Source organism: Mauremys reevesii, linkage group 18 (assembly GCF_016161935.1).
Source record: "Mauremys reevesii isolate NIE-2019 linkage group 18, ASM1616193v1, whole genome shotgun sequence".
NCBI lineage: Eukaryota > Metazoa > Chordata > Testudines > Geoemydidae > Mauremys > Mauremys reevesii.
The window spans coordinates 30,242,309-30,259,182 of NC_052640.1; the positions used below are offsets into that span (position 1 = coordinate 30,242,309).

Consider the following 16,874-nt stretch of genomic DNA (forward strand, 5'->3'; position numbering starts at 1 on the left):
TGCTATGCCCTAGTGTGCATTAGAGGTGTGGGGGCAAAGGAGACTGCAAGTAGGACACGAAGCAATGCACTGAGTCTGCAGCAAGGGAGCCTGAGGTTAGCTATTAGGAAAGCCAGTCTCACTGGAAGGGCAGTTCCCCTTGGAGCGAGTGCCCATCACTGGAGGTCTGAGGCCAGGCTGGCCACCCCTGGCAGGGATGCTCCGGAGACTCGACGCTGGCTCGGTGCGGGGCTGACCCAGATGGCCTCGCGGCCCCCCCCTGCTGCAGGGGGCCAGGGCCCAGCGCGCACGGGCGGCAGCCAGGCCCCGCCCGCACGAGGCCGGAGGAGGAGGGGTGCGATGTCCCGGCATGCACTGCGTGGGAGGGGGCGGCAAGGACGGGAACGGTGCCCCATCATGCAGTGGGGCAGGGCTGCAGGGGGGCTGATGTCCCGGCATGCACCGTGTCTGGTTTCCCATCATGCATTGGGCGACAGGGGTCGGGGGGCCGCCTCTCCCGGGTCCTGTCTCCTCAGTCCCGAGCCCCCGTACTCACGATGAAGGAGGCCATGTCCGGGCCGGCCGCTGCGCCGGGCGGCTACTCACGGAAACCACCGCCCAGGGCCGGACGGTACCGGCCTCCGAGCACGTTCGGGCAGCTTCGGCAACACTCGGGCCTTTCCGCCTCTCTCCGCTCGGGGAGCTTCGGCAACACCCGGGCCTTTCCGCCTCTCTCCGCTCGGGGAGCTTCGGCAACACTCGGGCCTTTCCGCCTCTCTCCGCTCGGGGAGCTTCGGTAACACTCGGGCCTTTCCGCCTCTCTCCGCTCGGGGAGCTTCGGCAACACTCGGGCCTTTCCGCTTCTCTCCGCTCGGGGAGCTTCGGCAACACTCGGGCCTTTCCGCCTCTCTCCGCTCGGGGAGCTTCGGTAATACTCGGAGCCGTGGCAGGACTCTGGAGCGTTCGGAAAGTTCCGGCTCCACTCGGGCCAGACCGGCTGCTGCAGCTGGGACTTGCTCGTGGGACGTGTTGGGAGCATGGGGCCGCCCAAGCTGGTCGAGGCCTGTCCACGCGGGGTTGGGGCCGCCTGGCAGGGTCAGGCCCCTGGGTGAAGCGATTTGTGGGTTTCTAAAGTTTGTAAAGTCCCAGGCAGAAGTTACCACTGCCCTTCCCCCCCCACACTCAGCCAGAGCCACAGCCCCCCACACCCGAGCCCCCAACTCAACCAGAGCCACAGCCCCCCCACACCCGAACCCCCAGCTCAGCCAGAGACCCAGCCCCACCCCCGAACTCCCAGCTCAGCCAGAGACCCAGCCCCCCACACCCGAACTCCCAGCTCAGCCAGAGACCCAGCCCCCCACACCCGAACCCCCAACTCAGCCAGAGACCCAGCCCCCACCCCTGAACCCCAGCTCAGCCAGAGACCCAGCCCCCCACACCCGAACCCCCAACTCAGCCAGAGACCCAGCCTCCCAACGCCACAGCTCCCCTGCTGTTTCCTATAATTCAGGCTACGTTTTAGTCATGGCCAGATATTTTTAGTAAAAGTCCTGGACAGGTCACAGGCAATAAACAAAAACACAGCCCGTGACCTGTCCATGACTTGTCCTATATACCCCTAACTAAAAGAGGGGCCGTGGATATTCTGGTGGGGGCAATCCAGAGACGCTGCGGGTGCAGGGGTGGGGGGCAGCCAGTGGCACGCAGCCTGGGACCCCCACTGGTGCTGGGGGGGAGGGGAAGGTTGGCAGGGCTGCCAGGCTCCCTACCTGGCTCTGTGTGTCTCCGCAGCTCCAAGTCCTAGGGGGAGGGAAGGCCAGGGGGCTCCCTGGAGTCCCCACATTGCCCCAGCCATGAGCTGCAGGGGTGCTACACGGAGCTCCCTGGCCCCTCCACCTAGGAGCTGCAGGGACATGCCAGCCGCTTTGCTGCCCCGCACCCCAACCTCCTCCTGAGCCCCCTCCCACACCCAAACTGCCCCAGCAGCAGCTGGTGCTGCTGGCCCAGAGGCTGCCCTGATCTGCTCGGGCAGCCCTGGAGCCAGCAGCACTGGCCGCTGTAGAAGTCATGGGGGTCATGGAATCCATGACCTCCATGACAGACATACCTATAAATTGTGCCGGTAACACTGGTGAAGAAGGTGGCAACCTCAGTTGTTTGGACCGAACTGATTAAGCCTTATACAGCAGTTGTGCCCTTCTGTATAAGGCTTAATCAGTTCAGTCCAAGTGACCTCACCATTCCTCACCAGTATTTTCCACACAATTTAGGGCACCCTGCCTATACCCTACTGAGGTGCCCTAAATTGTGCGAGTTACACCAGACCCAACCCCAGAACCCCCCACCTAGCCCCAGCCCTCCCCACTCAACCCCAAAACTCCAGCCTCAGTGTCCCACACCCAGCTACAGGCCTCAGCCCCGTCCGTTCGGCTGCAGAGCGTGGTGGCCAGAGGTACTCTACTCCAGCAGGCTGTGGAGAGCACGTCTGGCGTGAGCGGTGAGGTGGGAAAGCTTCCTGGCCAGTGAGCCTCAGCTTGGCCCAAGGACCTGACTAGAGTGAAAGAGGAGTTCAGGCCCCTTGGCCCGTCCAAACTCTGGCCTTTCTGAAGCTGCCCGCAGGGCCTGCTCGTGAGGTGCCCATCTGCCAACCACAGCCTGGACCGAGACCCACCCAACTCAGTTCAGCTCTTGTTGGGGCTGAGCTGTATTTTGTTCCTTAGCTTCGCTTTTCTAGTAAATGCTTCCTCCCCAGCTCCCACCCCCCCTCTCTTCTCCTGCCCTGTTCCATTCCTTCTGCCCTGCACTCAGCTGTCTTCCATCGCCTGGAAAAAATACTGGCTGCTTTAAAACAGCTGCTCTCCAGTTTCACTCCAGGCATGTAGCCGCTGTAATCGTTACTGGGCTGCAGGGTGTTTTGTATCTGAAGTCCCCCCAGAAACACTTTTATTCAAAGACAGTTGATTATGCTCAGAGATCATCCCCCTTTTTTGGCATGGTAAAAAGGCAGTAAGAATTCATGCCCAACTGTCCCCTTTGCCTTGACTGATGAGATAATGCAGGGCTGAGTTGTTGTTTTCTTTTTCTTTGTGTTAAAATTTAAATAAAACTTAAAAAAACCTGATCAGTGGTTGGGGGATAGGGGGTTAAAAATGTTAATAAAAATGCTAAGTCATGCCTCTTGCAGTAGAATAGAAACATTTAAATAATGCAGCTGCTGGGCTCTGCTGTTTCTCATGAGCAGCTTTGAGGATGTAGGTGTGTAGAATCCCCAGGATGGCTCCCGTACTGAATTAAAAGAAACAGGATTTCAGGTTAAAAAAAAATAAACCATGCAATAAAAGCCCTTCAGCCATCAAACCTAGTTCTTAATAGGAATTTCATAAAGGGAAAATCTTGTGTAGCTCAGCCTTGTAGCTGAGAAAGCAAAACACTGTTTACAAAATGGTGCTGCATTTGCCCATGTTTTAGAGGTGGGGCATGTCTTCATGTTTTTTTGTTGTTGTTACCCTTTTTGAACCCAAGGGCTAGCTAAAAATTCAGGGGCTAGTCGATTTCTCCTCCTAACCAGAACAATCGGTGATAGTCAGGTATTTCTTGAATGCAGCTTTGCACACTTACAAAGAATATACACAGTCCTCTGTCCCTGAACGTAGAATGAACTAGGAGGAAACAGCACCAAAACCCCTCTGTTCTGCCTGCACTCCTGACCCAAACCCAACTCCTCAGGCTTCTTCCAGGGGCATTCGCCATGCTTTCAGCTGCTCCTCCAGACTGGCTGTGTCACGCTCTAGTTCTCACCCCCCCATTGCCCCTCTTTCCAGCTAGACCAGGGGTGGGCAAACTTTTTGGCCTGAGGGCCACATTGGGGTTCCAAAACTGTATAGAGAGCCAGGTAGGGAAGGCTGTGCCTCCCCAGACAGCCTGGTCCCCACCCCCTCCCACTTCCCACCCCCCGACTGCCTCCCTCAGAACGCCTGACCCATCCAACCCCCCTGCTCCCTGACTGACCTGCCCCCTATCCACACCCCCACACCCTGACAAGCCCCCTGGGACTCCCACGCCCTATCCAACCGCCCGCTGCTCCCGGTCTGCCCCCTGGGACCTCCGCCCCCTTACCATGCCACTCAGAGCACCAGGACTGGGAGCCAGAGCCAGCCATGCCACCGCACAGCCTAGAGCACTGGGCCAGGCCGGCGGATCTCACAGCCCCACTGCCCAGAGCGCTGGCGGCACGGCGAGCTAAGGCTGCGGGGGAGGGAGGACAGCAGGGGAGGGGCCGGGGGCTAGCCCCCCTGGCCAGGAGCTCAAGAGCCAGGCAGGACGGTCCCGCAGGATGGATGTGGCCCGTGGGCTGTAGTTTGCCCACCTCTGAGCTAGACCAAAACTCCTGGGTGGATTCACAGACCCTTTTATTAAATGAAGGGTGTGTTCGGGCTCTGAAGTCACCAATCCCTCTCAGCATAACAGGGTCACCACCGACTGAATTGTACTATCAAGTGCTGCACATGCAAAACGGAGTAAATGCTTGACCGTGTTATATAGTATTTCCTCCTTCCTCATCTCATCCCTTCCCTGCTGTCTGTGGCCAGCGTTTGCCAGCTCTTAGCGATCTGTCTGTGCACTGCCCAGGCTGATTCTGGGTGCTGGGGGGGGGGGAATGAAGGGGGGATTTTCAAAGTAGTCGAGCACTCAACTCCTTTTCCTTTGAAAATCCCAACCCAAGGTAAGTGCACAGAAGAGAAAAAGGAGTAGAGGCTAGGAGGGGGGTCAGGCCTGTGCAGAACTCTCCCTGCTCCTCCTCTTGTCTCTCCCATGTACTCCTGCTCTTTTCTTGTGGGGAAACCTCAGGACTCAATGGGAGCATCAAACACAGGTGGCTACAGAATACAGTTCCCAAATCCCAACCCATGCAGTGGGAGAGAGGATTTGCCCCAGGAGTAAATTTCTGCAGGTAGCAGCCAGAGGAGATTACATCAGGGCTGCCCCGCTCAGGGCTCCGTGGGCCACCTGAGCACCATAACAGAGGCTGGGGCAGCCAGCTCCATCTTCAGTCTGGAGATGTGGCCTGCATACTGCAAGACCAGCAGCCAAGTGTTCCAGCTGGATTCGCGTGGCCAGAGCACACTGCACTCTGGGAACTGTGGTCTCCATCTCAGTGACAGCTGCAGGCAGCTGAGAGCCCAAAGGCTCCATCCCTTATTGTAATAAAAGGCTACCACTGTCTGCATTACTGATCCCAAACCGCTGCCCATTCCACGAGCCTCAGGCAGTGGTTGGGACTGTTGCTGTAGAATACTGTGGCGTTGTTGTACAGGGTGAGCTATATTTTGACACACTGCCTCTCAGGCACTAAAATATCATTGTCTCCTTGGCAGCCCTTCCTTGGGAAGCGAACAGAGCTAACTTCAGGTTCCAAGTCACAGGCACATCCATGGAAACAGCAGCCCATTTCATTGCATTGTCAGTATAATGGAGTTGTTTGACCCATTGTAAGTAACAGGTATATTCAATACTATTAAAATATATCCCCACATAAACCCCTAATAATAATGCCTAGCTTTTATATAGCACTTCATATCAGCAGATCTCCAAGCACTTTACAAAGGCGGTCAGTAGTATTAGCCCTGTTTTACAGATGGGGAAACTGAGGCACAGGGGAGGGAGTGACTTGCCCAAGGCTATGAGCAGACCAGTGGTAGAGACTGGATTTAAACCCAGGTTTCCCCAGTCCTAGTCCAATGTTTTAGCTTCTAGGCCACACATGGATTTTCTTAACTTCATGCATATTCATACCATTAGAAAGCTGGATATCCTTTTCTTGTTTTCATTGAGTCCTTAGAATCAGAGAACTGTCGGGCTGGAAGGGACCTTGAGACGTCACCAAGTGCAGCCCCTTCGCTGAGGCAGGACCAAATCAACCTAGACCGTCCCTGACAGGTGTTTGTCCAGCCTGTTTTCAAACCGCCAATGGCAGGGATTCCACAACCTCCCTTGGAAGCCTCTTCCTTTAACTACACTTTCGTACATTAAGAAAAACTTTCTAACTGTGAGAGCCAGCTGGATACATTTCATTCTGCCTGGAATGTCATTCATAACCCTCTGCTGTACCTATTCCCAAATCAGACATTAATGGATTCAGAAAATAATAACCAGTCCATTTAGCACAAACAAAATATTTAGTCACCCAGTGTGCTGTCCACCTACAGCCTTCACTATTGCCAAGGGTCATCCAGTTACACATCTGGGCTGGGTTTGGCTGGCAGATTTATATAGTGCCCATTGCTGCCACTGAGGGTTAAACGGAGTCATGCTGGTTTGGGGACTTGTTCAAATTAGGAAGTTTGCCCAAGTCAGTTGCTTTGGATAAAATATGGATTGACTTCAATCCTCCTCCTCCTCCTCCATTCAAGCTTTGAGGCAGACCAGACCTGGGCCTTTTAAAGGGAAGTTCCATTGGCTTTTTGGCTAGTTTTGTAAGTTTCTGCAGCACAAAGCACTAAAACAGGGTCCGATTCCTCAAAGTGAGGTGAGCTCCTCCGGAGGCAGATGGAAGTTGGGTGCACTCAGATCTCAGGTGGTGAAGGCTGATCACTACTTCTTCTTTGCCCCAAACCAGGAAGTGTTTGCAAGAGAGACAGAATTTCCAGTCCAATTTCAAGGCTGAAGAGGTTCTTCAAAGCATCCAAGCCTTTTAATGCTCACTGTTCCGTAGTAATCTGCCACACTATTTGTTACCTTAATAGCTGAAATGCCATATGTAAAAAAGCCAAAAATGTCTGGGAACTTAAAAACTGGATGGTAACAAACCACCAATCCTCATGATGATTCCACTGGCGATATTCTAAACAAGAGGAGCTCTCAGCCACGCTTGTAGCTGTTTCCATCAGTTCACCCTGCCTTCACAGACATTCTAGGCTTCAGCGTGACAAAGCTGGAATCTTATTATGTAGATTGACAGACCTGGGCAGACCTGTCATGCTAGGTCTGTCAACCTACATAAGAAATGAAAAAAAAAAAAAAGATAGGCCTTGCACCAAAGCTTACAGTCAAAAAGAGCTTTCCATCATACCCAGACCCACCTCAGAGCTCTGGCCCAAACACTGAACTAACCCTTTACCCACCCAGCACCACACTTCCCCCAGGCACACCTGCACCGTTATCCACCCTTCCCCAGTGCTGCTGGAAGCTATCTGATGCTGCATCCCACACACTGCTTTGTATCACTGCTCAGTTAAACTACAGAGGGGCTTCTGAGGTTTCATATCTCACCTCAGAGCTTTTCAGGACTTTGCTGAGTTTAGCTTATGTTGGGCTATTTCTTACACCAAGTTTTAGAAGCAGATATTCACCCAGGATCCAAGGGGCCCTGTAAAGAGGCACTGTCCTCACATGCCCCACTAGCCTCAGAGTTTCTGTCTGTTGAATGGCAGCTTTGTGTGATTTATTCACATTCCCATCCCCAGGACTATGCCAAGCAGCAATATGCTATACTATGCTTCTCTACCTTTATTCCCACAGGGCCAGCATGTTGACAGATGTCGCCACATAGGCATTACTGGGCCTACATTCTCCCCCCTAGTAACTGCATCCTCTGTCCTTCTTATACCTTGCTGCCAATGGATTAATTGGCTCATCCAGCCTGACAAGCCAACTAGCTTGCACATCCCCAGTCAGCCTTCTCCAGGTGAGTTGACTGATGCCTAAGTGCTCAGAGTCCTGGCTCACCTGCCCGCTCCCAGCACTCTGCCACAGGTCTGAAACCAAACCATTCCCAGTTCCATAGCTTTCTGATGGGATGATCCAACCGCCCAGCTCTGAGCACGTCAATGCATGAAGATTTAAAATCCCCATGTAAACCTGAATTAACCCAACAGGGGAAGGGTTAAACTATGAATTTGGCTGAGCCCAAAGCCAGAGCTGAGGGATTAATTGGGAGCTACTTTCTCTCAATTAATTTCTATACAGGAGGAGGGCTGGGACGTATCTCTGCATCACACACACCAGTAGAAGCAAGCAGAGCTTCCCTGGTGCTGCCCAGATGTGGCATCCTGGGCTTTAAAATGTGCATGACAAAACAACATACAGTGAGGGACATAAGAGGGAGGGGGGGAGGGATAGTTTTTCCTGGGTCTTTCGCTCTAACCTCAGTTTCCTGAGTCAGCATTTCTGAGGATGGTAGGCGATAGCCAAGCAGCCAAATAACACAAGGCTTACACGGGCATGAAAGTCAATTTGAATCTAAAAAACGGAGGTCCCTGATAATTGTAGGGTGGGGGGACACTCGGGAGAAACCAAGGCAGTTTGTTTTAAACCGTAACATTAAAAAGTGAAATAAAATTATTTTTAAAACAGATGAAACCAAATATAAACCCTTGGCATAGCAGAGACAGACCCATAGGGACCTTGCATCTCCCTCCATGACCTTGAGTCACTATGGGGGTGGGTTTTGGGGAGCTCTCAGGCATGACTGAGGGAGGCAGGTCCCCGACAGCCAAAACAGTGTAGCAGCTTTCGGCTTACTGAGTATTGACTCCACATGGAGCGGGGGGGAGAAATGCTACAAAAATTGTCTTTGCTATTCAAATTCAAGGACACTTCTCTGGGTCTCCAGGGCCTCCTGGAGCCCAGTCCTGCTGGATCTCAGCTGTAATAATGACACTTTGTTTTTCACCAGTCCCTTCAGGCTGAGAATCTCCAAACACTTTACAAACACTAATGACTCATCACCTCTGAGGTGGGCCCAGATTATTATCCCATTTCACAGCTGGGAAAACCAAGGCACAGACAGAGTGAGTGATCATTAATGATCTGGAAGATGGCATGGACTGCACCCTCAGCAAGTTTGCAGATGACACTAAACTGGGAGGTGTAGTACATACGCTGGAGAGTAGGGATAGGATACAGAGGGACCTAGACAAATTAGAGGACCGGGCAAAAAGAAATCTGATGAGGTTCAACAAGGACAAGTGCAAAGTCCTGCACTTAGGACGGAAGAATCCCATTCACTGTTACAGACTAGGGACCGAGTGGCTAGGCAGCAGTTCTGCAGAAAAGGACTTAGGGTTACAGTGGACGAGAAGCTGGATATGAGTCAGCAGCGTGCCCTTGTTGCCAAGAAGGCTAATGGCATTTTGGGCTATATAAGTAGGGGCATTGCCAGCAGATCGAGGGACATGATCATTCCCCTCTGTTCGACATTGGTGAGGCCTCATCTGGAGTACTGTGTCCAGTTTTGGGCCCCACACTACAAGAAGGTTGTGGAAAAATTGGAAAGAGTCCACTGGAGGGCAAAAAAATGATTAGGGGGCTGGAGCACATGACTTATGAGGAGAGGCTGAGGGAACTGGGATTGTTTAGTCTGCAGAAGAGAAGAATGAGGGGGGATTTGATAGCTGCTTTCAACTACCTGAAAGGGGGTTCCAAAGAGGATGGAGCTAGACTGTTTTCAGTGGTACTTGATGACAGAACAAGGAGTAATGGTCTCAAGTTGCAGTGGGGGAGGTTTAGGTTGGATATTAGGAAACACTATTTCACTAGGAGGGTGGTGAAGAACTGGAATGGGTTACCTAGGGAGGTGGTGGAATCTCCTTCCTTAGAGGTTTTTAAGGCCCAGCTTGACAAAGCCCTGGCTGGGATGATTTAGTTGGGTTTGGTCCTGCTTTGAGCAGGGGGTGGGACTAGATACCTCCTGAGGTCCCTTCCAACCCTGATATTCTGTGATTTGCCCAAGGTCACCCAGCAAGACAGTGGCAGAGCCAGGCACAGAAATTTGCAACACTCCTGTTCTTTTTCTAAAATGCCCAAGTCCCTGAGTTTATTTATTTATCATTTTCATATTTGCTGAGCCAAGTAATAGGGTTCTTAATGGCCAAAGGGAGCTCTCGGAGCCCACCACTGACTTTGGTTAGCAGACAATTCTCCACAACCAGTATCATGGCTCAGCATTCTTATCGCGTCACCTATCAGTACCCTGCACAGTCCAGGGAAGCTAATGATCCTCCTTCAAAAAAAATTCCACAAGCTCCTACTTGAAGAATCTCGGTATCACATGTCCATGGTACGCCCACATCTCGAATACTGTGTACAGATGTGGTCTCCTCACCTCAAAAAAGATATACTAGCACTAGAAAAAGTTCAGAAAAGGGCAACTAAAATGATTAGGGGTTTAGAGAGGGTCCCATACAAGGAAAGATTAAAGAGACTAGGACTCTTCAGCTTGGAAAAGAGAAGACTAAGGGGGGACATGATAGAGATATATAAAATCATGAGTGATGTTGAGAAAGTGGATAAGGAAAAGTTATTTACTTATTCCCATAATACAAGAACTAGGGGTCACCAAATGAAATTAATAGGCAGCAGGTTTAAAACAAATAAAAGGAAATTCTTCTTCATGCAGCGCACAGTCAACTTGTGGAACTCCTTGCCTGAGGAGGTTGTGAAGGCTAGGACTATAACAATGTTTAAAAGGGGACTGGATAAATTCATGGTGGCTAAGTCCATAAATGGCTATTAGCCAGGATGGGTAAGAATGGTGTCCCTAGCCTCTGTTCGTCAGAGGATGGAGATGGATGGCAGGAGAGAGATCACTTGATCATCGCCTGTTAGATTCACTCCCTCAGGGGCACCTGGCATTGGCCACTGTCGGTAGACGGATACTGGGCTAGATGGACCTTTGGTCTGACCCGGTACGGCCTTTCTTATGTTCTTATGTTATGTTCTTATTGACCACCTGATAGGACAGTGATAGTGACTATGAAATGCTAAGTAAGATTAGAGAGGCTATCAAAATAAAGAACTCAATAATAGTGGGGGATTTCAATTATCCCCATATTGACTGGGTACATGTCACCTCAGGACAAAATGCAGAGACAAAATTTCTTGATAGTTTAAAAAGCAACAAAGAGTCCTGTGGCACTTTATAGACTAACAGATGGAGCATGAGCATGCATCCGATGAAGTGGGTATTCACCCACAAAAGCTCATGCTCCAATACGTCTGTTAGTCTATAGGGTGCCACAAGGCTCTTTGTTGCTTTTTACAGATCCAGACTAACACGGCTACCCCTCTGATATTTGATACTTTAAATGACTACTTCTTGGAGCAGCTGGTACAGGAACCCACAAGGGGAGAGGCAATTCTTGATTTAGTCCTGAGTGGAGCACAGGATCTGGTCCAAGAGGTAACTATAACAGGACCGCTGGGAAATAGTGACTATAATATAATAACATTTAACATTTCTGTGGTGGGAAGAACACCTCAACAGCCCAACACTCTGGCTGAGCGGGGACTATGCAAAAATGAGGAGATTAGTTAAACAGAAATTAAAAGGTACAATGACGAGAGTGAATCCCTGCAAGCTGCATGGACACTTTTCAAAGACACCATAATAGAGGCCCAACTTCAATGTATACCCCAAATTAAAAAACACAGTAAAAGAACTAAAGAAGAGCCACCATGGCTTAACAACCATGTGAGAAACAGTGAGAGATAAAAAGGCATATTTTAAAAAGTGGAAGTCAATTCCTAGTGAGGTAAATAGAAGGGAGCATAAACTGCCAAATTAAGTGTAAAAATGTAATAGGAAAAGCCAAAAAGGAGTTTGAAGAACAGCTAGTCAAAACCTCAAAAGGTAATAACAAAATGTTTTTTAAGTAGATCAGAAGCAGGAAGCCTGCTAAACAACCAGTGGGGCCCCTTGATGATTGAGATACAAAAGGAGCGCTTAAAGACGATAAAGTAATTGCGGAGAAACTACATTAATTCTTTGCTTCAGTCTTCACAGCTGAGGATGTTAGGGAGATTCCCAAACCTGAGGCGTCCTTTGTAGGTGACAAATCTGAGGAATTGTCACAGATTGAAGTGTCACTAGAGGAGGTTTTGGAATTAATTGATAAACTCAACATTAACAAGTCACGGGGACCAGATGGCATTCACCCAAGAAGAGTTCTGAAAGAACTCAAATGTGAAATTGCGGAACTATTAACTACGGTTTGTAACCTGTCCTTTAAATCAGCTTCGGTACCCAATGACTGGAAGATAGCTAATCTAACGCCAATATTTAAAAAGGGCTCTAGAGGTGATCCTGGCAATTACAGACCGGTGAGTCTAATGTCAGTACCGGGCAAATTAGTCAAAACAATTGTAAAGAATAAAATTGTCAGACACATAGAAGAACATAAATTGTTGGGCAAAAGTCAACATGGTTTCTGTAAAGGGAAATCAGGTCTTACTAATCTATTAGAGTTCTTTGAAGGGGTCAACATGTGGACAAGGAGGATCCAGTGGACATAGTGCACTTAGATTTCCAGAAAGCCTTTGACAAGGTCCCTCACCAAAGGCTCTTATGTAAATTAAGCTGTCATGGGATAAAAGGAAAGGTCCTTTCATGGATTGAGAACTGGTTAAAAGACAGGGAACAAAGGGTAGGAATTAATGGTAAATTCTCAGAATGGAGAGGGGTAACTAGTGGTGTTCCCCAAGGGTCAGTCCTAGGACCAATCCTATTCAATTTATTCATAAATGATCTGGAGAAAGGAGTAAACAGTGAGGTGGCAAAGTTTGCAGATGATACTAAACTGCTCAAGATAGTTAAGACTAAAGCAGACTGTGAAGAACTTCAAAAAGATCTCACGAAACTAAGTGATTGGGCAACAAAATGGCAAATGAAATTTAATGTGGATAAATGTAAAGTAATGCACATCGGAAAAAATAACCCCAACTATACATACAACATGATGGGGGCTAATTTAGCTACAACTAATCAGGAAAGAGATCTTGGAGTCATTGTGGATAGTTCTCTGAAGATGTCCACGCAGTGTGCCGAGGCAGTCAAAAAAGCAAACAGGATGTTAGGAATCATTAAAAAAGGGATAGAGAATAAGTGAGGGAATATCTTATTGCCCTTATATAAATCCATGGTACGCCCACATCTCGAATACTGTGTACAGATGTGGTCTCCTCATCTCAAAAAAGATATACTGGCACTAGAAAAGGTTCATAGAAGGACAACTAAAATGATTAGGGGTTTGGAATGGGTCCCATGTGAGGAGAAATTAAAGAGGCTAGGACTTTTCAGCTTGGAAAAGAGGACACTAAGGGGGGATATGATAGAGGTATATAAAATCATGAGTGATGTTGAGAAAGTGGATAAGGAAAAGTTATTTACTTGTTCCCATAATATAAGAACTAGGGGTCACCAAATGAAATTAACAGGCAGCAGGTTTAAAACAAATAAAAGGAAGTTCTTCACGCAGCGCACAGTCAACTTGTGGAACTCCTTGCCTGAGGAGGTTGTGAAGGCTGGGACTATAACAGGGTTTAAAAGAAAACTGGATAAATTCATGGTGGTTAAGTCCATAAATGGCTATTAGCCAGGATGGGTAAGGAATGGTGTCCCTAGCCTCTGTTTGTCAGAGGATGGAGATGGATGGCAGGAGAGAGATCACTTGATCATTGCCTGTTAGGTTCACTCCCTCTGGGGCACCTGGCATTGGCCACTGTTGGTAGACAGGATACTGGGCTGGATGGACCTTTGGTCTGACCCGGTATGGCCGTTCTTATGTTCTTAAGTATTAAACCCTTGTTTTCATAGGGCAGGTAAGAGAACTCAAGCATGAGCATACTGATCACAGGAAATATTTCAAGTTCCCAAGTTGTATCCTGAGACGACGGTTGTGACCATCTGACAACTGTTTTCTGGCTCTGTGCCATGAGTCTAGTCCCCAGTCAGTCCATGCCAAAAACACCATCACAACTGGATTACTTGAGCTTCTTGCTCACAATCTCTACAGGCTGGCCAAGGACTGAACGGAGATTGGTCCAAGAGGGGATTCCCCGCTGGGCAAGTTTGGGGCCCTGTTGCAAAGGTGCTGCCCAGCACACCCCCTCATGGCCAGAAGTGTTATTGCAGCACCTCTGCCCCATTTCCCCCGGCTCGTCTCTGACCTACTCTGGTCAGAGTGTCTTGACCTTCTAGCCCAGCCTCCTTCCAGAGTCCTACCTTTCTGAGGCCTCAGAGTCCACTTAACGTGTGATATAAAATAGCAACACAACCAAGTCTTCAGCCCAGCCAGGCTCAGGTGGTGACCTCTGCCTTGCAGGCCCGCCCCAGTTGCTATAAAATATCCTAATGCCAGCCCCATCCATGGGCATCCATCTCACCACCCAAGATCTCACGCAGTCTGAAGTGCCTGGTCGGTACCCATACTGAGCCAGGCTCCTTGCCACCCTAAAGCAGCTCATGGCCCAGCCAGGACAGTCTCCAATTGTTGGGCTTCCCCCTTTTAAACTCCCTTCTCAAGCTTCCCAGACAACCCAGGTGTAGCAGGGCATGGTGCATGAGCCTCAAGCCACTGGTTAACCCTTTCCGGGCAGGGGTGGGGTTTGTACACCCCATCAAAGGCCCATTGCCTATCCCTGTGGCACTGAGCCACTATATGCATGAGGAAAGCAAGGGTGAATATTGTGTGGTACCTAGCCCCTCCCATGTGTGGGTGCATGGGGATAGAGCGGGGGTAGGCAACCTATGGCACACGTGCCGAAGGCGGCACGCGAGCTGATTTTCAGTGGCACTCACACCGCCCGGGTCCCGGCCACCAGTCTGGGGGGCTCTGCATTTTAATTTAATTTTAAATGAAGCTTCTTAAACATTTTAAAAGCCTTATTTACTTTACATACAACAATAGTTCCGTTATATATTATAGACTTATAGAAAGAGACCTTCTAAAAATGTTAAAATGTATGACTGGCACATGAAACCTTAAATTAGAGTGAATTTATGAAGATTCGGCACACCACTTCTGAAAGGCTGCCAACCCCTGGGATAGAGTCTGTGCAGACCTCACCTCTTCCATGGCTTCCCCTGGATCACACCACACAGACCCCCCGCACCCAGTCCAGACCAACCCCCGGCTCCATTTCCTGCACTGGGCTGGGTCCCTTTTCTCTGGAGTAAGACGAGCCAGGGCTGCCCAATGCACATTCCCTCTGGGGCTCGCCCTGATGAGACTGATGGAGTCTCCAGCTACTGGAAATCCGCTTACACCTGGTAATAATGTTTCTGGATCCGATCCCGCCACCGTCCCCCGTCACAGCTCATCCCCTCTCAGTAACTAGAGCTGGGATAGCAGAAATCCCAGGGCTGCCTCACATAAATTACAGCTGCGATCAGAGGCTTTCCTCTCCCCTCCCACCCCACCAGGGCTCCATGGGAGGCCGTCCCCAGATGACCCCCAGCCCCAGTTCCTGAGACCTGGCAGTGCTTCCTCCCAAGAGCAGGTGGAGGTCTGGTGAATGGATCTGACAGCAGCTCTGCAGCTCTCTCTTTGGGTCCCTATCTCAGGCTCCCCCTCTGTCAAGGTCACACCATTCACTAGGCAGGACACACTAGCCCAGCTTCCCAGCCCCACAGTGGCTAGGGCAGGGAATGCAGGCTCTTAACACGCTGTGTGTTTCAGCCCCACCACTTGCAAACTGGAGCAGAGAAGCACTGGAGGATATGCTGCAAGGGGCTGTCCAGGACCCTGCTTCTCCCCCCACAGGACGCCAGTAACTGCCATTGCTTCCTCCCTTGCTGTGGGAATGGGGAAGGTGGTGGGGAGATGAACTAGAGAGACTCCAAAAGGTATTTTCCAACTGTCATGTCTGTGGGCCTGATCCTGCACTGCTTAGTCATGCAAAATGCCCATTGAGGTCAGTGGGAGCTTGGCCTGAGTAAGGACTACAGGATCAGGCCCTGCGGTTTGTGATCTCTCAGGGACCCCTTCCCATGCTGTCCTAGGCCTGCAGCCATCACTGCTGGCCAGTCCGGCCTAGATCCACAGAGGGGCTGGCGTTGCAATGCCTAGCTTTTGGGTGCCCTGCTGCCCTGTGGAATCCGCAGCTCCCCCTACGACACATGGGCAAGCTCGCGCCCAAGAAAGGGATTCCCAGAAGTCAGCTTGCCAAGCAGGGAGCCAGCTCAGCTGGCCCAGGGGGTTTGGCACCTAACTGCAGCTGCCTCCACTTGGGGATCACAACGACCAACCCTCTCCTGGAGCTAGCACCCAAACCCAGAGACAGCCCCTCCCCCATTATAGCCAATAGTCCCGGGGGCAGGGCCACAGGGCACTCCTGGTTTTCAATCCCTACTTCTCCTGATCTGGAGCAGAGAGATGAGCCCAGTTCTCCTTATGCCAGGAAAGCACCTCAGCCACTGGACTCTTGGCTATTCCACTGTGGTGCTGGGGGCAGGGGCTCTCTCTTAATCTCTCCTGCTGAAGCAGCTCCACTTGTAGAAATCATTAAATACTCATTTGAGCAGGGACTGGAACTTGGGTGTCCCACAGCCCAGCTGAGTGCCCTAACCACTGGGCTAGAGAGTCAATCCCCCGGGGTGTGGGGGGGATAATAAAAAAATCCTCCTCTGGCCGCCCGCCCTGTCGTGTGTGTGTGATAGTCCTGCTCAGTGCACGTCTCCGCTCAGTAAGGCCCCGCAGGCGAGCTAGGCAGGGGAACGCCTGGTTTGGGAATGCACCTGGGCTCAGGTATGAGCTGGGGGGCCGAGCTGCTCAAACAGAACAGAAACGTAGGCACCTGCAGAGCAAGACAGCACCTCAGTGTTGAACTTGGGATCTAGCCCTCGGCAACTGAGCCTCAGCCACATGCACTCAGGGAGAGAACCTCCCCCAGATGCTGCTTAGAGCTCACCTCTCATTCTAACCGAGCTAATTCCATTTGGAGAGGAAATCAAATTGCTCCCTCCTAATGCCTGGCCAATAAGATCATCTGCTGGGCTATTTCCCAGTCTCAGCCTGGCCAAAGACTAGTGCAGTTCCAGAAAGAGCACCCCATGCTCCAGAGGCAGAGCCAGGCAGGGCCACCTTCCCTCTGACAGGTTTCAGAGTAGCAGCCGTGTT

The 16,874-nt window shown here is 50.7% G+C and overlaps 1 protein-coding gene across 6 annotated transcripts in view; it reads right to left on the reverse strand.

Moving 5' to 3' along the window:
* The window catches only part of LOC120386494, a 62,756-nt gene extending 62,016 nt beyond the window's left edge, over positions 1-740 (reverse strand). The window contains exon 1 of one of the 6 annotated variants that reach the window (XM_039505888.1): positions 536-740. Coding sequence is in view for 1 of the 6 variants with exons in the window: in XM_039505893.1 (XP_039361827.1) it covers positions 536-550 (15 nt within the window). In the remaining 5 variants the exon portion in view is untranslated. Of the gene's footprint in view, positions 1-122; positions 348-535 lie in introns of those variants that run through there. The other 5 variants (XM_039505894.1, XM_039505889.1, XM_039505891.1 and 2 more) reach the window with 5 other exon arrangements.
* Between the last annotated feature and the right edge of the window lie 16,134 nt (positions 741-16,874).